This window comes from Helicoverpa zea, chromosome 27, assembly GCF_022581195.2.
Source record: "Helicoverpa zea isolate HzStark_Cry1AcR chromosome 27, ilHelZeax1.1, whole genome shotgun sequence".
In the NCBI taxonomy this organism is placed as follows: domain Eukaryota; kingdom Metazoa; phylum Arthropoda; class Insecta; order Lepidoptera; family Noctuidae; genus Helicoverpa; species Helicoverpa zea.
This window is the reverse complement of record NC_061478.1, coordinates 3,508,706-3,534,577: the sequence shown is the minus strand read 5'-3', so window position 1 is coordinate 3,534,577 and position 25,872 is coordinate 3,508,706. Positions and strand designations below refer to the sequence as shown.

At 36.7% G+C, this 25,872-nt stretch overlaps 4 protein-coding genes, 1 long non-coding RNA gene and 1 other non-coding gene across 6 annotated transcripts; 2 read left to right on the top strand and 4 right to left on the bottom strand.

Moving 5' to 3' along the window:
- Positions 1 to 460: 460 nt before the first annotated feature.
- LOC124643478 lies at positions 461 to 2,301 on the bottom strand. The gene is made up of 2 exons (XM_047182469.1): positions 2,155 to 2,301; positions 461 to 2,063 (listed from the first exon to the last, which is right to left on the bottom strand). Exon 2 carries the CDS (start codon positions 1,524 to 1,526, stop codon positions 528 to 530), a length of 999 nt encoding a protein of 332 aa, XP_047038425.1. The 5' UTR covers positions 1,527 to 2,063; positions 2,155 to 2,301; the 3' UTR covers positions 461 to 527.
- Positions 2,302 to 6,294: 3,993 nt separating this feature from the next.
- On the bottom strand, positions 6,295 to 9,223 carry LOC124643483 (actin-related protein 6). The gene is made up of 2 exons (XM_047182478.1): positions 8,340 to 9,223; positions 6,295 to 6,974 (listed from the first exon to the last, which is right to left on the bottom strand). The coding sequence occupies exons 1-2, from the start codon at positions 9,022 to 9,024 to the stop codon at positions 6,475 to 6,477; spliced, it is 1,185 nt and encodes a 394-aa protein (XP_047038434.1). The 5' UTR covers positions 9,025 to 9,223; the 3' UTR covers positions 6,295 to 6,474.
- A 1,374-nt stretch (positions 9,224 to 10,597) lies between these two features.
- LOC124643441 (zinc finger BED domain-containing protein 4-like) lies at positions 10,598 to 13,197 on the bottom strand. The gene has a single exon (XM_047182429.1). It carries the CDS (start codon positions 12,564 to 12,566, stop codon positions 10,614 to 10,616), a length of 1,953 nt encoding a protein of 650 aa, XP_047038385.1. The 5' UTR covers positions 12,567 to 13,197; the 3' UTR covers positions 10,598 to 10,613.
- A 218-nt stretch (positions 13,198 to 13,415) lies between these two features.
- On the bottom strand, positions 13,416 to 14,753 carry LOC124643427. Its single transcript, XR_006985943.1, has 3 exons — positions 14,570 to 14,753; positions 14,064 to 14,176; positions 13,416 to 13,522 (listed from the first exon to the last, which is right to left on the bottom strand). It is a non-coding gene; the product is annotated as an uncharacterized LOC124643427 (long non-coding RNA).
- Positions 14,754 to 18,525: 3,772 nt separating this feature from the next.
- Positions 18,526 to 25,092, top strand: LOC124643371 (protein CDV3 homolog). The gene is made up of 5 exons (XM_047182343.1): positions 18,526 to 18,864; positions 22,456 to 22,623; positions 23,110 to 23,241; positions 23,724 to 23,901; positions 24,346 to 25,092. Exons 1-4 carry the CDS (start codon positions 18,688 to 18,690, stop codon positions 23,895 to 23,897), a joined length of 651 nt encoding a protein of 216 aa, XP_047038299.1. The 5' UTR covers positions 18,526 to 18,687; the 3' UTR covers positions 23,898 to 23,901; positions 24,346 to 25,092.
- A 605-nt stretch (positions 25,093 to 25,697) lies between these two features.
- Positions 25,698 to 25,804, top strand: LOC124643576. Its single transcript, XR_006985954.1, has one exon. It is a non-coding gene; the product is annotated as a U6 spliceosomal RNA (small nuclear RNA).
- The last annotated feature ends 68 nt before the right edge of the window (positions 25,805 to 25,872 follow it).

Genomic DNA, 25,872 nt, shown 5'->3' with positions numbered 1-25,872 from the left:
TATTTATAGCGATATTTATATCAGTGTTTCATATCAGAACATTACGACTGTAATAACATTATTTAAAAACCGGCCAAGTGCGAGTCGGACTCGCGCTCGTAGAGTTCCGTACCATCCAAACTATTATTCTATAAACATACATATATTTATATATAGATATCGAGCAAAAATGAGTATGGGAGCCCCCCGAAATATTTATTTTATTCTAGTTTTCAGTATTTGTTGGTATAGCGGCAACAGAAATACATCATCCGTGAAAATTTCAACTCTCTAACTATCACGGTCCATGAGATACAGCCTGGTGACAGACGGACGGACGGACGGACAGAGGAGCGAAAACAATAAGGTCCCGTTTTACCCTTTGGGTACGAAACCCTAAAAATGCCATAGCATAGCCAGGGTATGGCATTTTTTAACTTCTGCATGCATTGAAGTCCACAGGGATGAATTAAAAAAAAAGTTATTACAAAACGTTTATTCGATGGAATAGATAGCACCGATACAACTATATCAACACAATGAAGGAGTTAGGAGTCATAATTGAAATCGGATTCCAAGTACTCTACACCTGATATTATAGAATTGGCTTCACTGCTACTGCTAGTGCCTCCAACATTTATTATGAAGGGTTCAAGTTCGGTATCAATAAGACGATCCCTTAATTTGTATTGCTCTTCAACATGAAGTACATGATCGGTGTACTTCTTCCAGTCATTGGCCGTTATTGATGCAAAACATTCTTTTATTAAATTTTGCATTTCCGACCCTGGTATACCTATATTTCTACTTGCCACTTTTCTCTTTGCCTCACTCCATACAAGCTCAATGGCGTTGAGGTCGCAATGATACGGTGGCAGCAACAAAATTTCGTGATTCAAGATATGACTGTATTTTTTTAGGGCTTCTTCTGCTTCGTAAATAACTGCAGGTTTATTATCTTTCACTAGACACATTAGTTCTGATTTCGTATGATATTCTTCAAAATGAATATTATTCTCTTGAAGCCATATACGGAGATTAGATTTAGAATCAGACATAGTAGGGGGTTTGTTCACTTGTTTTACATGATAACTTGCATTGTCCATCACAAGTACGCTGGGTTTTGTGAGATTTGGTAGCAACATTTCTTCAAACCATTTCATGAAGTTGGTAGAATTCATATCATCATGGTAGTCAGCTGATTTGGATTTTGTACTAAATACCAATAATGCGCCTGGCACGAATCCTTCCTCCGATCCCGCATGCACAATGATATGCCTTTTACCCGATGAAATTTTTGTTGTGACACCACTTGTTGAAGGTCCTTGCCACGATTTTTTGACTTTATAGTTCTGATGTACATATGTCTCATCAAGGTAAATAATCTGTTTACCTTCTAGTCTCTTTTGATGTATTGTTCTCAAGAATCTGTGTCTCCATGCTGCAATTTCATATTTTTCTGTGAGTAAAGCCCGTTCATTTTTATTGTTTTGGAAGTCAAATCCGTTCTTATGTAAAACATTTCTAAGGGTTTCACGACATCCCATAAATCCAATTGCTTCCTTCAGTTCATTGTGCAGGCTTCTCAGTGTTGGGACTTGTTTTTTTACTGCATAAAATGAGTTTATTTTGTTTCTTATAGCAGAAATGTCAAAATTATCCAAATTAGAAACTGTTGCTGAATGTGGACGTTTTTTTCCTGGAGTATCCCACTGTCCTTGATTTTTAGACCCTTCAATTTTAATTCTTCTTAAGGTCTTCACACTTATATCTGAAAAGAACAAGTACAAAAATTGTGTAAGAGTATAATAATACCATAATACCCATAAGACCAATAATATATAAAAAACAAAAAAAAAACATTTGGTTTAAGACATTTTTTTCTCAAAGCATAGATCTTATAAGTTGACTGATAAATCTATAATTTTTTAATTAATGTAGTGAACCTGTCATTGAAGATATTTTTTCTAAGTACTGTGTTTCACTTGCAAACATTTCATTATTTTCGAGAGTTTTCAATTTCTTTACTGTTTCCGCAATTGTAAGTTTTGTTTCCTCGTTGCCGTTGTCCCCGTTAATATTATCTGAAAAGTAGATACACCGTGAAAACTATTGCGTTTTTTGCAAATAAGTCAAAAGTATCAAGATGTTTCAATGGAAATTCAAAAAACTAACCTAAAAGTGAAATGATTGAATCCAGTCGTCGTATTTTCTCTGCAAATTTCTGATTCAAATCACTTTGTAGGTCTTTATATTTGTCAATCATAGTAAATAGAAGCTTTCTCGTCGAACTTTTGATTGTTTTCGGCATTATTTTACACAAAACCATCGAGCTTAGAATAATATAAGGAGACGCCGTTTTGATATTGACGTATCTATAGTTATATAAATATGAAACAAACTATGCAACATAGTTCTGTCTCACTCTTTCTAAGCAGATAAGTGTATTTGAAAACAGGGACAACAATATTTTTGTGATTGCGTAAAATGGTGACATTTACTTTTGAAATCCTTCTGCGTGCCATATCTGGCCATATATGTCATGGTAGTTGTGCTGTCAAATAGGTGCTCTTCGTGACTTATTTTTGCTATTTTATAGAATATCACTCGTGTTTACTTTTAAGACTTTACTATTTCAATAGTGAAATAATCAACGAATATGCCTATGTGTTGTATTGTGAAGTGTGGTGCTAGGAAGCACCAAAATCAAGCTGGATTGTCTTTACACAGGTTAGGAACCTATTTTTGCTAGAAACTACATAAAATAATTCACATTTTATAAAAAATATGTTACGGGAACATGAATTGATGGTGAAAGTACTTATATTTTGGTTTATTTCTATATAAAAACCTATATTTAGAAATAAATGTTGTTTACAATAACATGTTATATTGGCATAGTGCTGTGCAGTTGTCATAATAGTATCGATATAATATGCACTTAATAAGTCTGCTTTTACAAATTTTAACATCAGAACTTACTGTCCCTAAGACACTGAGCCCTCAGAGTTGTGTATTATTTTCAACAAAACATCAGTTAAAAACATTTTGATTAAAAAGGCGTATTATAAAATTCAGGATTTTAAAGACATATTTTATTGAAAATAATATGTTTTGCCTTTTTATTTTCACATGATGCTTCTACGGCGACCACGGGCACGGCAGTGCTTCCGCACAGACGAGCAAATCGGAATGCAAGTTGCAATATTTGCTTGAGAACTTAGTTACCGAGTATAGATTTCGAATTGTATAAATATTTTTTTCTTAGCACTAAAATTGTTTTGTACAATCGATTAATACATAATTAGCTCCATTTGCATTATATAACTTTCTCATGAATAGCTTGAAAACGATTTTAAATTATTGTATTTTTTTTAAGAGAGTATCTCCTTATGGCGTTTCTTGCGGATTCTTCTTCATAGGACCGAATCTTTGGCACCCTGCAACTAGTCTGACGTGAAAGAACTTTCATAGGGCTATTTGAAATAATAAATAATTACTTTGCCTGTTTTTTTTTTTTTTTCATAGGTATCACCCTACTGAAATGACTCCTCCCATTTGGTTGATGTTGTTGAGGTTATTAGTATCAGTGAAGTTAATGTGATAGTTAGTTCTATGACGAAGAGATTATTTATACTCGGTTATTTTTATGCACCCAGTAAGACTCGCACATACTTCTAACTAGAATACAATATCGATATTTGTTGAATCCGGTAGCGGTACAACCCTAGTAATGGCAGCCATTTTAGTTACGACTGCAGACTGACAGTAGGTGTGCACGTTTTTTTCGTGACATTTCCTGTCCCTATAGTTATATGTCAATGCACAAAACCAATGAAAATAGGATGAAATAAAATAACAAACCGACTTTATTAAGAAACGTCAATGGGACAATTTTGACAGTTCTAAAATATTGCCATATCAAAACTTTAGAAATTAATTCGTGGTCAGCTTTCGTTGGCCAGACTCTAGTCGTTCACCTTTTTGTTTTGTAGATGCTTTTTTGACATTCCGTGAGACTTCAAATCTCCATAGTAACTCCTTAAAGTTGTACCACAAAACTTACATTTCGCTACTTGACCCGCAGTACTTTCAACATTTCGCCACTAAATAGGGGACTTAAACCACCAGTATTAGTGGAAAATCCACTAAGTTGGCAACACTGCATACAAATCTTAGTATACGCGCTCTCACGTGAGTCCGTAAAAAAATTCACGAAAACTCGCACTAAGCACTCTGTCTTGCCCACATCAAATTTAGGTCTTGCCCCGCCACTGTCTGGTAGTATTATTATCTCACTACCATTCGACTATTATATCTACTGTTGAGCAGTTATAGAATCATACTTTAGTTCTGTAATTTAATCTGCTATTTGAGTTGAAGACAAATCGACAACGAATCATCGAAATCACACCGTGCTCGTCTCAGTACATAGGTGCCTGATGAGAGGCATTGGAATCTTTCACGTGTCAACCTACCATTACAATCCAATCACACACATAAAACAACCGAAATAAGGAATAAATATCTTTATTTCATAATTTAACAGACCGTCTTCCAGGAAGGAGGTTTCGCATTATCATAAATAGTAGCAACGACGTAAAATAGACCAAAAGCGCAAGCTATTAGAGTAATACCATACAAGATCCGATCACAAAACCCACCCTTCAAAAATACAGGGCGTCCATCTTCGCATTGAAAATCGGCTTGTAATTTCTTCAATTTCACCAAGCTTCGCTGTTGGAGCAGTGGAGGCGTGGTAGTAATGCCTCGTCGTAAATATCTTGCAACAATAGTGAGTAACATTATAATTTGATCCGTTCAGCAACGGTTTGTTGAATTAAATGATTTTTGAAAGCAATTTTGACAGATTTATATTTTTGTAGAACGTCTGGGTTTGTTTATTGGCCAGTTGTTTTTGGCTTGAAAGTTACTGGCCATTTTGTTAATTGGACCTTTTTGCTCGACTACAAACGTATTTCCTGTAGCTTTCTATTTATTAACCGACTTAAAAAAAGAAAGAGGTTGGTTCTCAAGTTGTCTATTTTTTTGGCGACTGTGACGTCGTGGTACAACGGCTCGCCGTGTATGCGCCGGGTCCAGAGGTCAAACCTTGCTTATGCGCACCGGCCGCACGCATGCGTTCTTTAATTCCTCTTCTTTCTCCTGCCCTGTTCCCAATTTTACTTGGAGTCGGCGCAATATGTCATTTTATTCCATTTTCCCCTGTCACTCGTCATACTGGCCCTTCCTATTCATATCATCTTTCAGGCAATCCATCCATCTTTTCTTAGGTCTTCCTCTTCCTCTCCATCCATCTTCATTCATACTTAGCACACACTTTGTTGCATGCGTATCATCTTCATTACATGCCCATACTATGACAATCTTCTCCTTTTCATCTTTTCTGTAACTGGCGCTACTTTCAGACTTCCTCTAATGTAATCATTCCTCACTTTATCCATTCTTGTAACACCACTTATCCATCTCAGAATTCTCATTTCTGCTACATGCACTCTCTTCTCATCCCTCTTTTTCAATGCCCAACACTCCGATCCATACAGGACGACAGGTCTTATGACGGATTTGTAAATTTTGCCCTTCAGTTTGAGGGGCTTCCGCGGGTCACAGATAGCGCTAGTTACCTGTCGCCACTTCATCCATCCAGTAGGTATTGATCCGATGCGTAACGTCCCTGTTCACCTCACCGTCACTTTCGACGAGTGAACCAAGGTACCGGAAGTCGGAGCAGACTGGTAGGGGCATGCCGGCTAGGGTTATGGTCATGGGTCCTGACATACCGCCAACTTCACAATGAAGGTATTCGGTTTTGCTCCTGCTCACCTTTAAACCTACTGTCTCCAGACTCAGCCGCCTCTAATCTACTCTGGACCTCTGGCCCACTCTCCACCACCAGTTCTTTAATTCCTATAACTTTAATTTCTTATTTACTCCATTGTATTGTCTAAAGTTAATACATGTATTTACATGTTATACAGTCCACTCTTATTATTTACTACACCTACTGAGCTATGCTCGCATCAATCATCATCATCATCATCATCATCATCAGCCTATCGCAGTCCACGTCCTATCGCATCAATGACCGCTTGGAAATCTATTGCTACAGCTATCACTTCCGCTATCGCTAAAGCTACGCCTTGTTTATGTTTTCCAGCATTGCCAGAGGCGGACAGTTTTTTCGCTGTGCAGGCGTTGGGGCACATTGGGCAGCACTATATGTGGTGCTCTGCACCAGTATCTGTTTTCGTCATGCACTCACTCAAATATAAAAATAAAATAAAAAGACATAAATACGCAAAAATATGATTATATTGCTATCATCATAATTAATACATCATTATTCATATTCATAACATATGTCTTAGCTATCCTTCACAAATACACTTTCGACAATGTCCTCACTGTTCGACCGAAAACTTTTACCGAGCGACAGAAGACTTAATCTGAAGACTTCCTCGCTCGTTTTCGACGTTATATATCGAATCTTTCGAAAGCTAATGCCTTCCCTTCTTCTTCATATTCTTCCTTCGTCACACAAAACGAATAGAAATCAGGATCTCGGAATATCTGCTTTCCCCCCTCCCAGGCATAAGTCAAAGGGTTTTCCGCTTTTGTAACGTTGACATCAAAATGATCCAAAGCGAAGGATCGGACCTCATTGTAGACCCTGTCTCGGAAACCAGGGAACATAGCATTACCTCCATACAAAACGATATTTTCTAACAAACTCTCTGTATGTTCCTCTGGGCAGGCTGTTATTGAATTCATGATAGCTTCTGGTATGCCCATTTGAGGGATGCCCACGTCTGAAGGGTGGAATAGCAGTTCAGGTATAGCGAATCTCTCGTTGTTTAGCCGAAGAGTTTGCTGTTCTAATTCTTCGTCCGGTTTGACGATGTCTCGTAGAAACCCGCGCCGGATTGACGTGTAGTCTGGCAGAACGTAGTCTTTGACTATCGTGTTTTCTGGACCTGTAATTTGAAATTAAGGGTTTAATGAACAACTGGCGTCTATGTGCAAAATTTTTAGTGTAATAATTAGGGAGAAGCTCGAGGATCGATCATGGTGGATTTTTTCGGAAGACATGTAAAATTAGTAGACCTCAAATATCTTTGTGCATGTTTGACTGTGATTACGCGCAGTCAGAACCATGAACCTGAAAGATTAGAAGAAGGACCGATATATACCGATAGATCGCGCGATGTCTATCGTGCGATGCCGTCGCTCGATGGCTGGCGTCGCGCTTACGCCACTTTAACGATGGCTCTTTATAGAGATGCACAGTTTTTGCCTTTCGTCCCGCGCCCTTCGCGCGTCGATGCATCGCGTATGTAACCAATTAGGACACTCAAAAGAGATCTATTGCTTTGATTATATGGTCGCACGATCAAACGTATCGTACGATCGATATTAAGCATTTCATGTGCTCGCACGATTACTTGTGAGGTTCAAATAGGACACTCTGATGAAATCTGTATGTTTGAACTCATCGCACGACGAGAACGCATCGTGTCATCGTACGATCTCTGTCAATTAGGACGACGACGCCTAAAGCACGTAAAAATGCGGCTCGTACGAGCGTTGACACGTTAGTAAAATAATAATTGATTTCTGCTGTTAATTTTTTATATAGCTATAAACCTTCCATGGAGTAATAAATAAATAATCTTATTCTAACTCTCCCATAACGGGCCTGCTGGAAGAAATTTCTTTAGATATAAGCTGTGCCCTAGTACAATTGTTTCTATTATTTATTCTTGTTTGTGTTTTTATGTGTACAAAAACTATTAAATAAATAAATAATCCTGTATAAGTACAAGCCTGTGTAAAGGTACATTTTAGGAGCGAGCTGCTGACCGCAACTGCCAACGGCAAGTACTGCAGATGCAATACAAGTTTGTATATATTTACTTGAAATCGTTTTAAATCGAAAATTAAATGGCAGCAGCATATGCACTCGCCCTCACATATCAACCAATTTCATGAATATGTTGATGGGTGCCAGAAAAAAAGGAAGAAATGACCTCAGTGGTCTAGTTTTAATTATTTGGGGTTAGCGTAGCATATTTTCTTCCATACCTTCCTATCTTGCAATGACATCACCTCAAGTAACTCATCCTCTGCACAAATTGCATAAATCCTAAAACTATGGAGCAACATTTTATGCCATATAGGTTCTTCTTAAAATTCTTTATTAAAACCCTTGCTGTAAGACTAGACACAGCTGGATATCAGGTCACCATGTTATCCATGGACATTGGAGCCCTTGCCTATCAAGCAACCGCAACCCAGTTACTGGGTAGCACAATACTTTCTTAAAATAAAATAAAACTCACCCTTCTTTCTTGCAATTTCCATATCAGCTAAAAAATCTTGAGATACAAAACATGAATCCTCCTTTGCCTGGTTAATTACAAAAGTCTCATCCATAACATTCAGCTGTCTATATGATAGAACCTCTTTCAAATGGTTTGTCAGCACTTTCCCACCCACATCTATCCGTCTTATGCCCTCCCGGTACTTTTTGCCATCAATATAAGGAACTATATTTGTAAAACTGTAACCAGTGTCAACTACAAGTGTGCATTTGTTTTTATGATCTTTCCTGTACTTGTAATCAGCTAAATCCGTAGCATTTATTCTTAATAACGACGTACATTCGTATTCTTCAAAGAAAATCTCAGTCATAGCCTCCTGTATGGAGGCAAAGTTAAATAATGGCTCTGTTATAATCAAAGGTGTCTCATTAAAGTTGACGGGGCAGCATTCCTTGCTAAACATGTAGTCCCAAACAGTTTTTTGTGTATCCCAGTTGATAAGAAAACCTCTTTGGAAAGGAAGAATGTAGAATAGTCCAGACGCATCGCGACAGTCATCTATCTGTGACCCAATGAATGGACGCCGTCTTTCCGACTTGGCTTTCATGATGCAGTTGGGGACTACCTTTGGCTCCATGTTGGAGAACCCCACCTTGGCAGTGTAGCCCCCATTGTCGAGGATATAACAAGATGTTTCAGACATTGTTGATCCACTTTTAGGTTACCGGTTGAATGTTTCTAAGACGAATACACATTTATACTCATAAATTCTTGATGAAAAACATTTCTCGCACACAGTATTCAGTTCAAAGACTTCGTTAAATAAACATTTTAATGGAAAATCGCCAACACAAAACCGACGCTTCACAAAACAAAACAATTTTTAATGTCAAAAGATGACAGTGACAGTGACAAAACCGGCCAAGTGCGAGTCGGACTCGTGCACGAAGGGTTCCGTAAATTACAGTTAAATCAACCTATCTCAAAAACTATAAGAGATACTTTGATCAAACCAAAAATCGTTGAAAGAGTTAATTAGCATGCATCACCTCTATTTTTTTTAGAATTTTATACCCCGTAGTTATAAAAATAGAGGGGGGGGGGACATACTTTTTACGACTTTGAGAGCTGATATCTCAAAAACCGTTCACTTTAAGAAAAATGTTTTTTAGAAAACTTTATATCATTTTAAAAGACCTTTCCATTGATACCCCACACGGGTATGTACATCGAAAAAAAAAATTTCATCCCTCAGTTACATGTATGGGGGGCCCCACCCCCAATTCTTTTTTTTACTATTTAGTGTCATATTTTTGTAGCGGTTCATACAACACATATTCCCATCAAATTTCATCACTGTAGTACTTATAGTTTCCGAGTAAATCGGCTGTGACAGACGGACAGACGGACATGACGAAACTATAAGCGTTCCGTTTTTGCCATTTTGGCTACGGAACCCTAAAAAAGCGATTTGACACTATATATTTTTTTTGTTATTGCGGAAGGGGATTCGGGCATTTTAAGCATTAGGTCAATAAATAAGCTGAAGTTTAACTACTTTAGATCTTTGTCATTAGTTTTGTCGGCCCTCAGAATTTAAGGCCTTTCTTTCTACTGATCTGATTTGGTTTATGAGTTATATGACGAAGGTTTACTTTACTGGCAAGACTCTTGTGAAACTATGCAATGACCCTTAAGTACCAACCATACCAAGATACCACGCAATTTCAGGCCATAATCCACTAGCGATGGGCTGAGTGATGATTTTTCTGTATCAATGACTGCGTGACAATGACAAAAAAATATCGATGACAGGAACAATGACAAAATCATCAATGATTTTTGTTTGAGCACATCACGGGCCACGGCACTTCAATTATGAGTAATGATTTAATGAATGAGTAGATGAAATGAAATGATCGCGGAACGGTGTAAAGGCTTAGTGACTTTATCATTTGTTATTTAGTAGTAGGCGTAAAAACTTGGTTGCGTAAATACCAACGCACCTTTCCTACAAGTAATATTCCAATCTTACCTTCATGCTTTGTCCAGGCTTAGGACTGGCAAAGACTAGCAAAATAATACTGGTACCTAATAAAAATATAATATCATTTTGCTTTTCTTTGGCGCATTTAAAAGATTGGTATATTTACAATGATTAAATTGAGGTACTTACTTCTTGGTACCTATTTTTTTTTTTTTTTTTTTTTGCTTTTTGTTTTTTTTTTGTTTTTTTTTTTTTTTTATGTGTATATCTACAAATATTTACATTTTCTTGCCTGTTGTGCCTATTCATTGGCTACAATTGACGTTTAAAAACATAAGCTGTTTTACTTTTGAAACTCCTAGGCGAGTGCGTCTTTCGGATACCATGGTACCAGCTCGTGAAAATACCCTTTCACAAGGCACTGATGTTGCCAGCACACAGCACTTAGTAAAAACTAATTTCGTCAAATTTGGGTAAACATGTTCGTGGTTTTTCCACCACTGAAGTGGAGTGTCGTGTTCCGATCCCATTAGAAGGATGTCATCGTCTAGGTACCTTTGAACTTCCGCTATCGCTCTTGATAACGGGGTTCCTTTAGGCTCTATTTTCGCAATTGCTGTCCTATATAAATTCCATATGGATGGTTCAGTATTACTTCCCGAGTTTTGTGTCGTAGCTAGGGTTGGAGTAGTTAATTGTTTAGTTTTTGCAATTGACGCAGCTACCAATTCGATGACAACTTTTTTCGTTTCTTCAGCCAGATGTTGTGGAAACATGAAAATTTTAAACCTCGGATCTAAAAAAGTTGATAGTGCAAGTGTTCTGCTAAATTCCAAATTGCGAAACCTTTCCGAAGTTTCCTTTTTTAGCTTTTTTAAAACCAATTTCACAACATCATGCAACTCTCTCAACTCTAGAGTTTCTAATGTTTGCAAAAGACACTGTGTGATTGGAATCACTTCTCCACCCGTCAAATATTTTTCTCCACTCATACGCGTAGACACTTCATCGAAGGGTTTAAGCACGCACTGCAAATCTTGAATAATTTTCCAATCATTGTCTTCAAGATATGTACCTTTGAAGTTGCTGAGTGGAAGTGTTGCAGTTACAGCCTCTCTAAGTTCAAGAAACCTTTGCAGCATATGAAAGTCAGAGTTCCATCGAGTTTCCACAGACTGAGTGAGTTTTTTTGCTGTTTTTGCCTCCGATTGTTGGACCTGATATTTTACAAACTTTTCTGTGGCCAAAGGGCTACGTTTGTAAAAAGATACAATGTTCTTCACTTTGGTGATTGTCTGTTGCAAATTTTCAACGCTTAATCCACTCTTGACAATTAAATTTAAACTGTGTGCATAACACCCAAAATGGCGCCAATTCAGCTCAGTCGTGATAGCGGAGACTATGTTACTCGCGTTGTCAGACACAACTATGGTAATTTTGTCTGTAATGTTCCAAGTCGATGCACATTTTCTTAATTGAGCTGCTAAGTTTATGGCGGTATGATGTCCAGGGAGGACTTCACACTGCAGGAGAAGCGACTTCAAAATATAGTTTTGATCGATGTAATGAGCTGTTATGGCCATATATGACTCATTTGCTTTTGATGTCCAGCAGTCTGTGGTAAGGCATACACTTTTTGCTTCTTCAGTCATTTTTGTTTTTGTTTCATTAAAAACTTGCTGGTACATTGATGGCAGTAAAGTGTTTGAAAGGTACTTACGACTAGGTAGTTGGTAAATGGGATTTAGACCATGAACAAATGCAACAAAGCCCTCGTCTTCCACAATACTGAATGGTTGAAAATCTAACATGAACAATTTCATAAGTAGTCTATTCAACCTTTCCTGTTCAGATGGTGTAATTTTTTTTCTCTGTGTAAATTGAGCTATTGTAGGTTGTCGAACTAAAGACTGCTGGATAATGTGTGGTTGTGGCAACGGATTACCCTCGGCTGAGTGACTAGCAGAAGAAGCAACAACAGACTGTTGAGTCAGATTTTGGGATCCTGCTTGATTAGAAGGGCCAGCTTCCTGTTCCAAACGTTGTTCTGAACTGTTTTGGTGCATACCCATGTTCCTACGTTCATCTTGAATTTCAACCGTAGGATGTTTTCTTAAAATATGTTTTTTTAAATTTGTTGAGGAAGTTTTATAGGATAATTTTACCCTGCACAGTTTACACACTGCTGTCTTTTCACCAACGGATTCAATGTCAAAATGTACCCAGACGTTGGATGTTTTTCTTAAAGTTGATGCCATTTTTTATTAATAGGTATTTAGGTAAACTGTAACCACTCATTAAATAAGAACGTTAAGTACCTACCATACGTTTTTAATATTTTAGGCACAAACTGCAAATACTAACTTGGTTTTAAAATTTGTAATACACTTCAATATTTACTACGGCATAAGTCAATTAACAAATTACACTACGTACTTCGTAAGTTCGTACGCGTAAAATAAAATTAGGTAAGGATGCTCGTCCTTTCCTAATCAAAAGTTCAATCCAAAACAATGATTCACAAAAAAACAACCTTTCGAGTCAAGTTCGCGCGCAAACTTAAACAACGAAGTGAAAGAATTGTTGCCGTTCCGTGCGCCCAGTCATACGATCGGGCAAGCCTCGCAACAGTCACACATAAGTGTCGCAACGTTGCGATTCGAACCGCCCGCCGCCGGGCCGCCGCTGCGCATTGCGATTGCGACCGAGCACACCCGAGCGGGGCCGAGCGAAACGGCCGAAAATCACCGAAGTTGGCATTCAATTCATTCATTGTCATTCGATTCGAGTAATGATTTAAAAGCATTGATGATTTTGTCGTTGTCATTGCATGATGAAATGATTTTAAAATATCGATGATTTTAACATGTGACATGATATCGGACTCATCTCTATAATCCACTGAATTTATTTCTTTACTCAATCTAACAGGTTCTGTAAAAGAAAATCATTGGCCTGATATCAATGTCAAGTTCATTTGGATGTACCAAATGTAACAAACCCATAACTAAGTTCCAAGCTTTTTAAGTAAAAACTATGATGAACATAGGTAGGACCAAAGGTACTTATTGAGAAAAATTGTATAGTAAAATATAACAAACAACCAGTAACTCTAAACGGAATTTATTAAATCATAAATTATGATTAAAATATACAGTTTGCTAGCTTAATCCTAATACATTTTGATGCGGCAACGTGGATGCTAGAACCTTACCTGTAAAACAGAAATAAATGCAAATAAATACATGAACAATTATGATTTCATCTATGTACATTTAATGACTGCCTCAATGATCTTAGTTTTGCAAAGATCAATCAACAATGAGTAAATATTTACATAAACCTCATTTTGTTTAAGTTGTGGTGATCTATTGGTTAAAGCACCAGCCTCTCAAGTAAGAGACTGTAGGATTTATTCCTGATCAGACTAGACCCAATGTTCGAAAACGAATGAACCCTTTTTCTAAGCATATCTTGGACACAAAGTGACCAAATAAGGGTGAAGGAAAACATTGGACTTGTCTGTAATTGCCAATTTTCATTGGCCAAGCGTGGTGATTAAATTTGGTTTCTTCTGTGTGAGTACAAGTCTGTGCCTTTCATCATCAACTCCTGAGCCTTTAACCAACTATGCTGGGATTGGCTTCCTGTATATAGTCTTTCCACATGCCTTGCAGTGGGACAACAAACAGGCTGACCAATAAGCCTTATTAATTTAACCATAGACTAAATAAGCCATAATAATTAATAATTACTTCTTCAGAAGCTGGTGACGGCAGATGAGGTAAGGAGCAGCCAGACCGGAGCCGAAGAATGCAATGAAGTAGACAGTCAGCTTGTAGCGGTTGGAGATGTCGAAGGGCAGGTTCTGAAACATTTTAGGTAGACATTTTATTAAGCATGTACTAAAAAAAGTAAAAATAAATGATGTTTACATTGACTGCTAGTTTCCTGTTTACTTAAGAGGCATTTGTGATTGCTATTGCTCGTTTTCTTTTACATAATTTGCCTATTGTAGTTAACTGAAGTATGTAGTTTGATGAAATAAGAGAATCAATATTTTTTGTCTTGATAGAACCTAACCTATGACATTTGGGTAATGAACTTTGCAATTCATGTGTACTATTTTAATGGTTATTTTATAGAAATTGGTTTGGATTTACAGGAGCGTTATTAATTAGATATTAATTTAACTATAATAAAAACAATTGACGCATTCTAAGATTATGTAATGACGTAAAATTTTGAATATAGAACTTACCTCGCCAGGGACACCACCGTGGGAGTGGTTCCTCACCATGGTGGTGATGGCATTCCTGCCAAGTTTGTTTGAAATACGAGCTAAGGGAGCAAACATTTTGTTATTACAAGATTTCCTTGACAAATCTCGCGAAAAACAGAAAATTCGATTTCCTTCACGAAAAGTGGTGAACTTTTAATCGAAACTACCACTGCGTTCCCGATACTCCCAATGTTTTTAATTTTTTGGTAGATTCTGAAATGAACGCGACTATTATTTTAGGAAAAATGAAACTGCTTCTAGTATTTTCTATGTTATATTTGAGATTTATCTACATAGTAACAGTATTTTTTTCATTATTTACGTAACCAACTCCAGCTCCAGCAGAAGTTACCTGGAAAAATAATTATAATTTTAGGTTTATTACGATGTCTCGTGAGGTTTTAGGGAACGCAAAAGAAGATCAAGAAACACTGCCTACCGCTACTGAAGGCATTGAAATGTTGATTTCATATCATTTACAAAATGAAGGGACAAATACGTACATTCATCCAAATCACATTGGCCAAGGGCATACATCAAGTTATTCAGACTTCAAGTCAAGCTCATGTTTCTCTGAACACAATGAGCAATAAACTGTCTATATGGGTATTATATGAGGCTTCGTACATTGTTTTTGTACCTAGTTGCTGTGGTCACATCTTATTTCAAGATCAAACTTTATACAGCTTTGAAAAGTAGGTAAATAATTGGAAAACGGACTTGATGACAATTACCTTTATCTAAAATTAAAACACGGAGACCGTTAGGCTTTATCACTGCTTAAGTACCTAACATTATTATGTAAATATCTCGTCCCATATTTTTTTGCAACAAGAATTTCAAAAGTAAATAAGTACCCACTGGTCGACCCTTTAGGCCAGAACCATATAAATATTAAAAATTCTAATGGTTTGAATAAACAATGAAAAAGGTTGTGTAAGCATCCCACAGTTCTAGCCTACCCCCGCCCTGTATAAGGGCATAGGAATGTTTGCGTGTTGTCGAACAATAATAGGTGTAGGTGACACAAATATTCGCAAACAAATAGCAATTAGGCTAATAACTTCGTTTTACAGGGACAAAAAAAAGGTCGTGGTGCGTGTGTTTGATGAAAACAGACATAATAACTATTTAGTAATCTGTGATAAGACTATTCTCTTTCTTAGACAAATAAAATTGTAGATTAGAACGTAATTTGTTTCTTATATTGAGAGATGCGTCCTGGGTCACATCAAGTTTCGTTATCTAATTTAAAAAGAAGGACTGGACTCATCGTTTTCACTTTCAAATTCTCGTCTTCCGCCGAATTTTAACAGAATTTTATCAGCAAAAGACTCCAATTTCTTTACTTAAAGTGGTGCACATTACTCACCAAGTTAATTTCTGATCTATGTGCTGTTCTTGTTCATCTGGTGCCACAGCACGACGAAGGGTGCTGCGAGACCGGTGCCCACGAACCAGAAGAAGTTGACGGTCAGACGCGTGCGGTTGTGAATGTCGAATGGAAGGTTCTGGAATGAGATGACGTTGCAATATTAGCTTATGGTTTTATCTTTAGGTATATACCCAATCTTGACGGTAATGCGATCAAATACAGCAGGGGGTAGTATTTTTTTCGAGACGCTTGTAAAACTGCGGTAAAAACTTAGGAATTTTTAACAGACCCATGTGAAACGGGGACGGCAGTGGGCAGATTTTTTTTGATAAAGGTAGGACCTAGTGCATTACGATATATATTAGGACTTTGATCTCATCTTAGCTGGGCTATCTACCTGTTTACCAAAGTAATTAATAATGAGATCCCATATTCCATGAAAGTCCGATAGACATACCTACCTAGTTACAGTAGAGGTAGTTACTTAGTCCCCAAAGTAAACTCACAAAACTAGGTGGCGAGGCAAGGTTTTATTTTCCTTATCAAAATGAAAACTACTATTGGTAGCTACCTTTTCCAGAGCCTTTCAAACTGATTAGTTTTTTACGATTATAGTGAGAGATATGCCGTTTTCTCGTAAGTAATGACCTATGTTTACGTTTTGTGTAATTGAATTGAGTATATTTGTACATGCATGTATATTTACGTAGTATGTGAATGTAAGTTTAACAAACACGGCTTTGGTAAACATGCATTCATTGAGACTGTTATAAGTATGACTTGTAGCTAATTATGTGGTCACGTCATAACGCCTTAGTTTTGTAGGATAGGTACATAAAGTTTATTATTTTTTTACCTCTTAAAACTGTTTCGCGTGTTTTTTACTAGGTACTTAAGTGACAATTTTCCTGGTGATGTAAAAAAAATTAAGAGAATCCAATGAATCTTAAATTCATTGATCTACAAAAATAAAGTTAAGGAGGAGCAATGATAGTTACACCAGTATAGTAGCGCTAAGGAATTCTATAGGGATACATGATTAACAGATTATGAAAGTGATTGGTAGCCGGGAGCCGATAGTAGATATCCTAAGAAATACACTCGTTAAATAAATAACGAATCTAGGATTATTTAAACTTGATTATTACGGTCTAACCAGAAATCGTGTGCATATAAAATACTGAAACTAAAAGTTTTACTTGAATATGAAATTAATTACGTGAAGTATGTTGACCAATGGTGCTGCATAGGTATCTACCTAAATATCATATGGGTGGCGACTTATATGGAAGAGCAAGCAAATGTAATCGATGTGTGATAACGAATCAATAAACTCCTTTTATTAAATTCTTGCACAATAAACACCCAGTTTATTATTTCTGCCGAGCCGTACCTACAAACTGTATTAAAATCTAAAATAATTACATCATGCCGTATGTAATCTAACTGAAATTAACAACGTATATAGCACTCAGAAACGTGTTCTGACCAAAAAGAAAATTACGTAACAAAAAAATCTGGACTTACCTCCCCGGGAACACCTCCATGGGAGCCGTTCCTGATGAAACTCCTCATAACATTCCTTCCTGACTGGTTTGAAATCCTCGCAAGTGGACCCAACATTTTGACTTTTTCCCTTTTACTGACTGAACAAAATGGCCAGGTATACAGGTAGATAAGATAATCGTATTCGATATTGGGTATTGACTGCCCGGCGTGAGCTGATAAGCTTACTAGAGTGTTTAAAGCAAATAAGTGCGTTGGTATAAACCGCCAATATGATGTTGATGTAGTGTGTGGCCTGTCTGAGTGTGTATGAGAACCTTTTTAAACTGATTGGGTTGTTATGTTGTGGGTCAATGAAATTAATAGACATTTTTGAAATGTCTGGTATTTTGAATTATTGATTTGAGGTGGCCCTATGTACTTAGCTGGTTACAGCAAAGTTAAAACTGCATAAATCATAATGACTACTTCTTCAAACATTATCAAAACTTGTCTTAAGATATAATAGCAGTAAATTAAAACTTAGGTTTAAAGTATGCCTAATCAACAGTAGATTCAAGACAAAATAGGAGAGTAACAAACAAGATAAAAAAGTGGACGACTGTGAAATATCATTATTTATTAAGGTTTGCGAAACATTCGGCAGCAGCGATTTATTAATAAATCCAAATTATAAAATTTACTGCAACACGCCCAAAATATTGACTCATTTAATAAGGAAGGAAAAACTTGAATATAAACATCGTATTGATTTTGTTAGTTCAAAACAATATTCTGAGAACTTTTCCTCAAATGTTTTGCAATTTAAATGCCAACTAGATTTATTTATACCGTGCTTACATTTTATACAAATGTCACCTTAGAACGTTGTTGTTTATAGTTGAGTCTTTAGCCATTCGTTATAGTAAATTAAATCTGGTATCTTAGGAGTATAATGGTTATTTCCAGGATAAAAATTAAACAACTTCTCGTATTAACTGCAAGAAAATAGTAGCGTTTTCATTTAGTAGAATGGCAATTTGCGAATGACATTTTTGCGTGCCGAAGTGGCAACATAGGATCTGCCATTTTAAAAAAAAGAAACAGTCGGCCACGCTTGCTACAGAAATCATTTCACTTTTTGGGGGCCTATTTTCCCCCTTTACGTTTAGTTCCAATATTGCTGTAATTACCTCATTACCAGAGCAAAACTTTAAATCGTAAGTCAAAATTTGAAATGGCCGACTTAGACGATTTCTTCGCGAAAAAAGATCGCAAAAAGTCAAAGGCAGTGAAAAAGTTCGCTACAGCCGATGAGTTAGCCAAAAAATTGGACGACCCAAAACAGAAATCAGATGTTAGGCCGAAGAAGGAGCGGCCGGCTCAGGAGGGAGAGGAAGGAGGCCGAGCAGGGGTGAGTTCTGATATAAAACATTCGTATATTATCACAAGTTCGACTCATTCGTGTGACTGGGCGATTCGTGGTCAATTTGATGATTGTTTAAGTCTTGTCCATTTCGCGGTGACTAATGTCTACTTCTCATCTCACTAACACTATTGACCTGGTTTTGTATGAAAATCTGGCAATTTTAGTAGGTCGTCTTCAATAAGCGTAATTTTGGGCTATTAACATGTGTGTCGTGCTGGTTTTTCATGCAGAAGTTGTCTTTTGTCGTAGACGTGTCTTCTCAGACGAAGCTGCAATGTCATTCATGGCAATAAAGAAACATGATAGGTTATGTTCAACAAATCACTTTTATCTGAACAATTTACCAAGACTAATTTCTCTCAAATGAAAATTACTTATGTGTGCAATATTAATGAGCTGAACACACAGAAATTACAATAAAAGCTAACAAGTAGAAAGTAAAGAACAATCATGAAATTAGTCATGAGTTATCCATAGACATCACTACTGCTTAATTGTCTATTGTCTGCAAAATGCAAAGGAAACTGGATACAGCCAAATACATGATTTCATGCTACCTACTTTGTGTTTATAAGTGAAACACTATCTTAACTGCACATGTAATAATAATAAACAACTTTATGTAAACAACTCAAACAATGAAATCCCTATGTATGTATATTTATTATACTCCAGCAATTCAATTATTTAAGTCTCATAAATATTTATGCAGTATTTAAGGAAAATAATTTTGTCAGATAGTAAAATGTTATTTCAACCATAATCTTGCGATGCTTAGTTATTTAATGTTTAATGATGACTGAAATTATTGATTGAACCAGTCAGTTGAAGACCCCTTCAAAGTGAATCGGTTAAAAAAATGATAGTCTCTTCAATGTATGAATTTATTAATAGTGACTTTAAGTAACGGAGAAACCATTTCACTATAACAATAACTAAATCATAACCAGCATTATATTAGGCACCATTGGTTGAATACTAGGCTAGACAACTGAATGTTGGTTATCTTTTTAATTAAATGATGCAGTTAATAATACATAATGACATGAACATGACATAAATGAAATTAAATAACAAAATGGTCAATTTCAAATACTACTTAGTACACATGGCTACACATCAAGCTATACAAAACCAGTTTGTCTTGGACTCGCTATGTGATCTTTATAGAAATTGAACGGTCAGTTTATAATAGACTAGCTACTGTCAGCGGTTTCACCTGCATCCCGTGGGAACCTCTGCACGAACCCGGATAAGCCTATAGCCTTCCTCGATAAATGGGCTATCTAACACTGAAAGAATTTTTCAAATCGCACCAGTAGTTCCTGAGATTAGTGCATTCAAGCAAACAAACAAACTCTTCAGCTTTCTAATCTATACTAATATTATAAAGCTGAAGAGTTTTTTTATCTGGGTTCGTGCAGAGGTTCATACGGGATGCGGGTGAAACAGCTGGCAGAAGCTAGTATTAGTATACATTTGTAAAGCTTGAAAGTGTCTGCACTACCTTCCTTGTAAATCATCATTCTTGTTGTATCCTTATATGTATTTATGTCAAAGTTATAAGTTGTAAGTATATTGTGTGTTTTTATGTTCAATGCCACTTGTCACCAGTGTTTATTTATTATGCATGCTCTTGATGGAAAAATATTATATTGTTTTCTCCTTGTAAATCCATACATATATCTATCTACATTTGTTGTTGAGGCATAATGTATGTGCATAAACATTTTTTTGAACTATAGATTTTATTATTCTTCCATTGAAGATTATAGTTTGACTTTATTTGAGATTTGTAATGTATGTTTCCAAAACTATTTTATAAAAAGTAGTTTGGTGTAAATTCCTAATTTGTTGTAAAAAAGTGCTTGATAACATAAACAAATGGTCAAATTGACGTTTACTTTCTTGTTAACAACATAGTAAATCATTATAAATGTCAAGAAATATTCATGGCATCATATTTTTTCTCTAAAATTGTAGGTTTAAATAAAAGAGACAAAAACTACATCTGTCATGGAAACCATTGTTATTGCAAACTTGTCTAGCCTTGTTTTAAAAACATTAATATTTAATGTAGAGCTATTAAGCAATCAATGATAATAATATTGGCGTCATCTCATCTCCAGACTGTCTCAATTTATTATCTCTGTTTTGACTTGAAGAATTTTTAAACAATATGTAAGTACATCATGTTTCTAAGTGAAGGTAGAAGTTTTTTATTTGTGTTTTTTTTTTAAGTTTTACAATATTTATTGCATTGTATAAGAAAGTGATGTCTTGCGCAAGACGGCTGGCAGGAGCTGGATGCGAGAAGCCGAAAATCGATCTCAGAGGCGTGCACTTGGAGAGGCCTATGTCCAGCAGTGGACTGCAATAGGCTGATGATGATGATGATAAGAAAGTGCACTTTGTTCGATTTTTATTCGATTTAAACTGTAGACTAAATGTTTGTAAAACTTTGGAAATGGCAATGTATGTGTGTATTTTAGTCGCTTGAGTTTTTTTTTTATATATATTTTATTGTTTGTAATGCTGTTGGTGTGCCAATAAATAGTCTTATCATATTTATGTAGATTCAGTTTGCCTTTACAGTTCGGGGAGTCCCCTGCTTTCATATAGATCCTTAGACAGGAAACAATCACAATTTACAGTTTAAATAAATTGTAATGTAAGTCTGTTTAGAAGGACTATACCAAACTCCCTTGTAGGTATTGAAATCATTAGATTTTTTTGAGTAAAATGAAGGCACAAACAATAGTAGATACTAACCTCATTTTTTCACTCGTAGATCTGAATAATTTATTTATTTTTCACCAATTTGTCACTAAAAATACTGTTCATACATATTTTTTAGCATCCCAAAATGAATAGACATTAACAATAATAGTAAATATACTATGCAATTCTCTGTTATTCCTGTGTACAGTCAACTTCAGGTCAGTGGTAACAGTTTTATAGAAAAATCGTACTTATTACTATTGAGTTAAGTTGCATGACAGTGATGTGCCAAGTTGCTTTAAGGATATCCTTAAAATCCAGAGATTATAAACCCCATTACTGATAAACCAATATTGATACCAGATATCGGTTGATGCACAAAAGTAATGAACTATCAACAGATATACTCACCACAAGATATATTATATATTGACATCCGGTGATGGGATTATCAAAATTGTATGTTTAATGATTAACCTGTTTTCGTACTTACTATCTTTTTCTATGCAATTTAAATACTAGAGATGAACCTTAAGGCGGATGTGCTTGTTTCCAAAAGTAGTTTAAAATCGTTGCTTGAGTCCTTTTTTTTAATGTACCATATTCTTTTCATTAAAAGTAGGTATTGTAAATGTCAGCTGCTCACTGGTGGTTCCCACTAGCGTTTAGTGTGGATGTGAAAATATTTACTTGCATCTTACAGGATAAAATGTAAATAGAAAAACACTTTTAATAGGATTCCATATATTTCAAAAAATGTCTCATGAAGTCACTTTATTTTAAAACCAAAATGTATTGAGTTCAATAAATACCTACATCTCTTAAGTAACAAACATCCTTCTCCACTCATTCCAGGAAGAGGAAGAATGGAAGGAGTACGAAGAACCGGTGAAGGACTACACTGGGCTGAAGATTCAGGTGCTGCAGGGCGGGAACGGACAGCAGGGCGAGTCGGGCCGCGACTCCGCTTCCGAGGACACCGCCCCTGAAGGCGGGAAGGTCAAGGGACCGTGGAATAAGCCTGTATGTATTCAGCCTGCTAGTAGTTTCATCTGCATTCTGGGGATACTACTTTACGCATCCGAATAAAAGTATCAGTCTATAGCCTCCCTCGACAGACGTGCTATCTAAAAATGAAATATTTTTTTAAATTGGACCAGTGGTTTTTGGGATTTGCGCGTCCAAACAAACAAATATACAAACACTTCAGCTTTGTAAAGTTTAGTTACTACATGCTTCTTGTCCTGAGAATGGATCATGCATTAGGACAAAACTCTTAAATGTCGTCGCTCACATGCCCTGTAAAAGTTAATTTGATCAGAATGACGGAAAAATTGAAAATGGGCTCAGAGATTCTTGCTATTAATAAAGCATTATGAGTATAATCAATAATTATAGTATAAATAACGCACATTTTTTGTTTTTTTTTTTTTTTTTGGTTATATACCTATGTATTCCTTCCCAACTGTGCCTAATAAACATTTCAATAATGTACCATATAACTTAAAGCAACCGGAACCGGAAGTGGAAGCGCCGGCGCCCCCGCTCGTCGAGGAGCCGAAGCCCCGCGAGGTGAAGCCGGCGACCTACGTGCCGCCGTCCTCGCGTCAGCGGCCCATTGAAAACGTTCGCAGGAGTACGGTAAGATTGTGGTGGCTTTCAGGGTGTTTTGGACAAGAACTAAGTTGAAACCGGCTATGTGCGAAGTCAGATTGTACACAAGTATTTTTAGGGAACATGGACTATATAGTCTGAAATCACCAACCCCGCATTGAGCAAGCGTGGTGTTTAACGCACAATCCTTCTCTGTGTGAGCGGAAAGCCTGAAGTTTATGATCTTTTTTCACTTTGCTGCAATGTTAACCGAATGCGTCCAGAGAGGTCAATATTGCCACCTAGTGTATACCACAAGACGGCCACCGCAGGGGTAGTAGGCCCCGAAAGAGATGGACGCTGTAGGCGTCCAAATTGTCTGGCCATCTCTTCTGGCCCTGATTGGTGGGAAACACAAAAGATTGAGAGACAAGATGGGATGCCTTTGCCCAGCAGTGGGACACTCCAGGCTAGGCAATACATTTTTTTTCTGTATATGTGATGTTGATTGCTTTATTATGTATGTACAGAAGCACGCGCCCGACATCCACAACGACGACTACTTCCCGGTGCTGGGCGCGAGCGCCAAGCGCGGCGGCGGCGGCTGGAGCACGGCCGGCGCCGGCGCCGCCCGCGAGCCCTCCGCGCCGCGCCAGCCGCTCGCGCTCGGCAACCGCTTCACCTCGCTGCAGGACGACAGCTAGCCAGGTGAACATCTACTAACCCTCACAACTGTAGGACTTATGATAGGGATCTATCAGACATAGAGCGGTGACGCGGTCGGGCGTTCTGCGTTCGAGCTCTCCTACTACTACTTCTACTTGACCGACGCGGTCAGAATGCCTCCTGTGTATATCTTTGTAACGTAATGTGACACAAAGAACGCAAAACTGGCCGCTCGTCTGCGTGACCACTCTCTGTCTGATAGATCCCATAGTGGTAGGTAGTATCGGCGCGGGTTCAATTCCCGTACAGGACAGCTTTAATTGTTTCGGATCTAACGTCCAATATTTTATTTTTCTAGCTAATACATTTCTACTGTCGAAAGTACCCTCGTAATTTCGGTGTAATAATGTTTGTGTTTTTCCCCTATATATTTTTTCGTATAATTTATATTACTAGTTGAGAACTCAATGTACATTTTGTTGACAGGTAACACAGAGCCACAACGTGATACGCTGCATTAAAGTGAAGTGTCAATATGGACTTGTAAGCGAAGCCTGGCGCATAGCATATACAATATATTACCTATACAACACACACTCATACAGACAGAACAACATGCATTTCCGATTATGTAGCCCCATGCAGGATTAACAAAATGGCGGCTAGACAGTTGCTATACCGACTATAAATGTTACAAACTACTCTTCAGTGCTGTTATTTGTTAAGCCAGTAATGTTTAATCGTTACCACATCTCGGAGACGTCCGTTTCGTATGAATTGTAGACAATAAAATTAATGCCTAAAGTGCTTTCTCCACATAAATGTAAGGACGGATGTTACGAACACTTTTTACAACACAATATGGCAACTGTCTTAAAAAAAGTGTAAAAGCAAGAAATGAATGTGCGATTTGTTATTTTTTATGTTTATATTGATAAATAAATATTTAAAAAAGTGTCTCGTATGCGTGGAAATGGACATTTAGGGGAAAAAAATTGGTGGAATTATTTATACAAAACCGATGATTTAAAGTGTTAATAATCAATAAACCAAGCGTGGAATATAGATTTTTATATTTAAACGAAATTGTTATACAAAAAAATAAGAAACATTTGGAAAATAAAGTGCTCCGTTCTATGACATTGTACATTTTGTTTTGATATTGCAATTCTGTAACAGCAAATCATTGGAAATATCTTGTACCATAGAAATAAATTATGTATTTAAAACAAAGGTTTATTTTATTTGTGTGTTTAAAACAATACCTATTGCAAAACTTACAATTCCAAAAATAGTAACAGGAAAGTTAATAAATTATCGTCGCAATTTGTTACGGCTATGAAACTGTCTTCGTTCCTGCAAGATATTCTTCAGTTTCTGCCATTCAACAAATGATAGGGAACCTACATTTTCTTTCGTATTTGGAGAACTTGCTTAGCTACATACCTCGTTACGCAAAAGCGTGTTTAAGTTTTAGCCCCATCTGTATCACGTAATAAAAAACACTAAGCCGCGCTAAAGCGCCATCTTTAATCCGTTACTAGAAACTGAACAAGTTTGTGACGTGTCATGTGTGGATAGTTCTAAAATCTTGCATAGATGGCGCTGTTTTATAAATGTCATTAAAAACATTGATATTTCTTGAATTTATGTTAATTATAGTGTTATTTATCAAAAATATCTTTCTGGATAACAATGTTATAAAAGATAACATGGGTAAAATATGATTTTATGGATTAGTATGTTATTTCTGTGGATTTAATCCAAATAGTTCTACATCACGCTAGTGGAGTTTTCGTACTCGAAAGTTTATGTACAAAATTTTGTCCTTATCAAATGTACTTGCTTCGGCAGTACATATACTAAAATTGGAACGATACAGAGAAGATTAGCATGGCCCCTGCGCAAGGATGACACGCAAAATCGTGAAGCGTTCCACATTTTTTGGACGATTTTGGATTGTTCCTTTTTTTATTTTGCTTGTAGTCCTGGTATCTAGATTATTATGTTCCT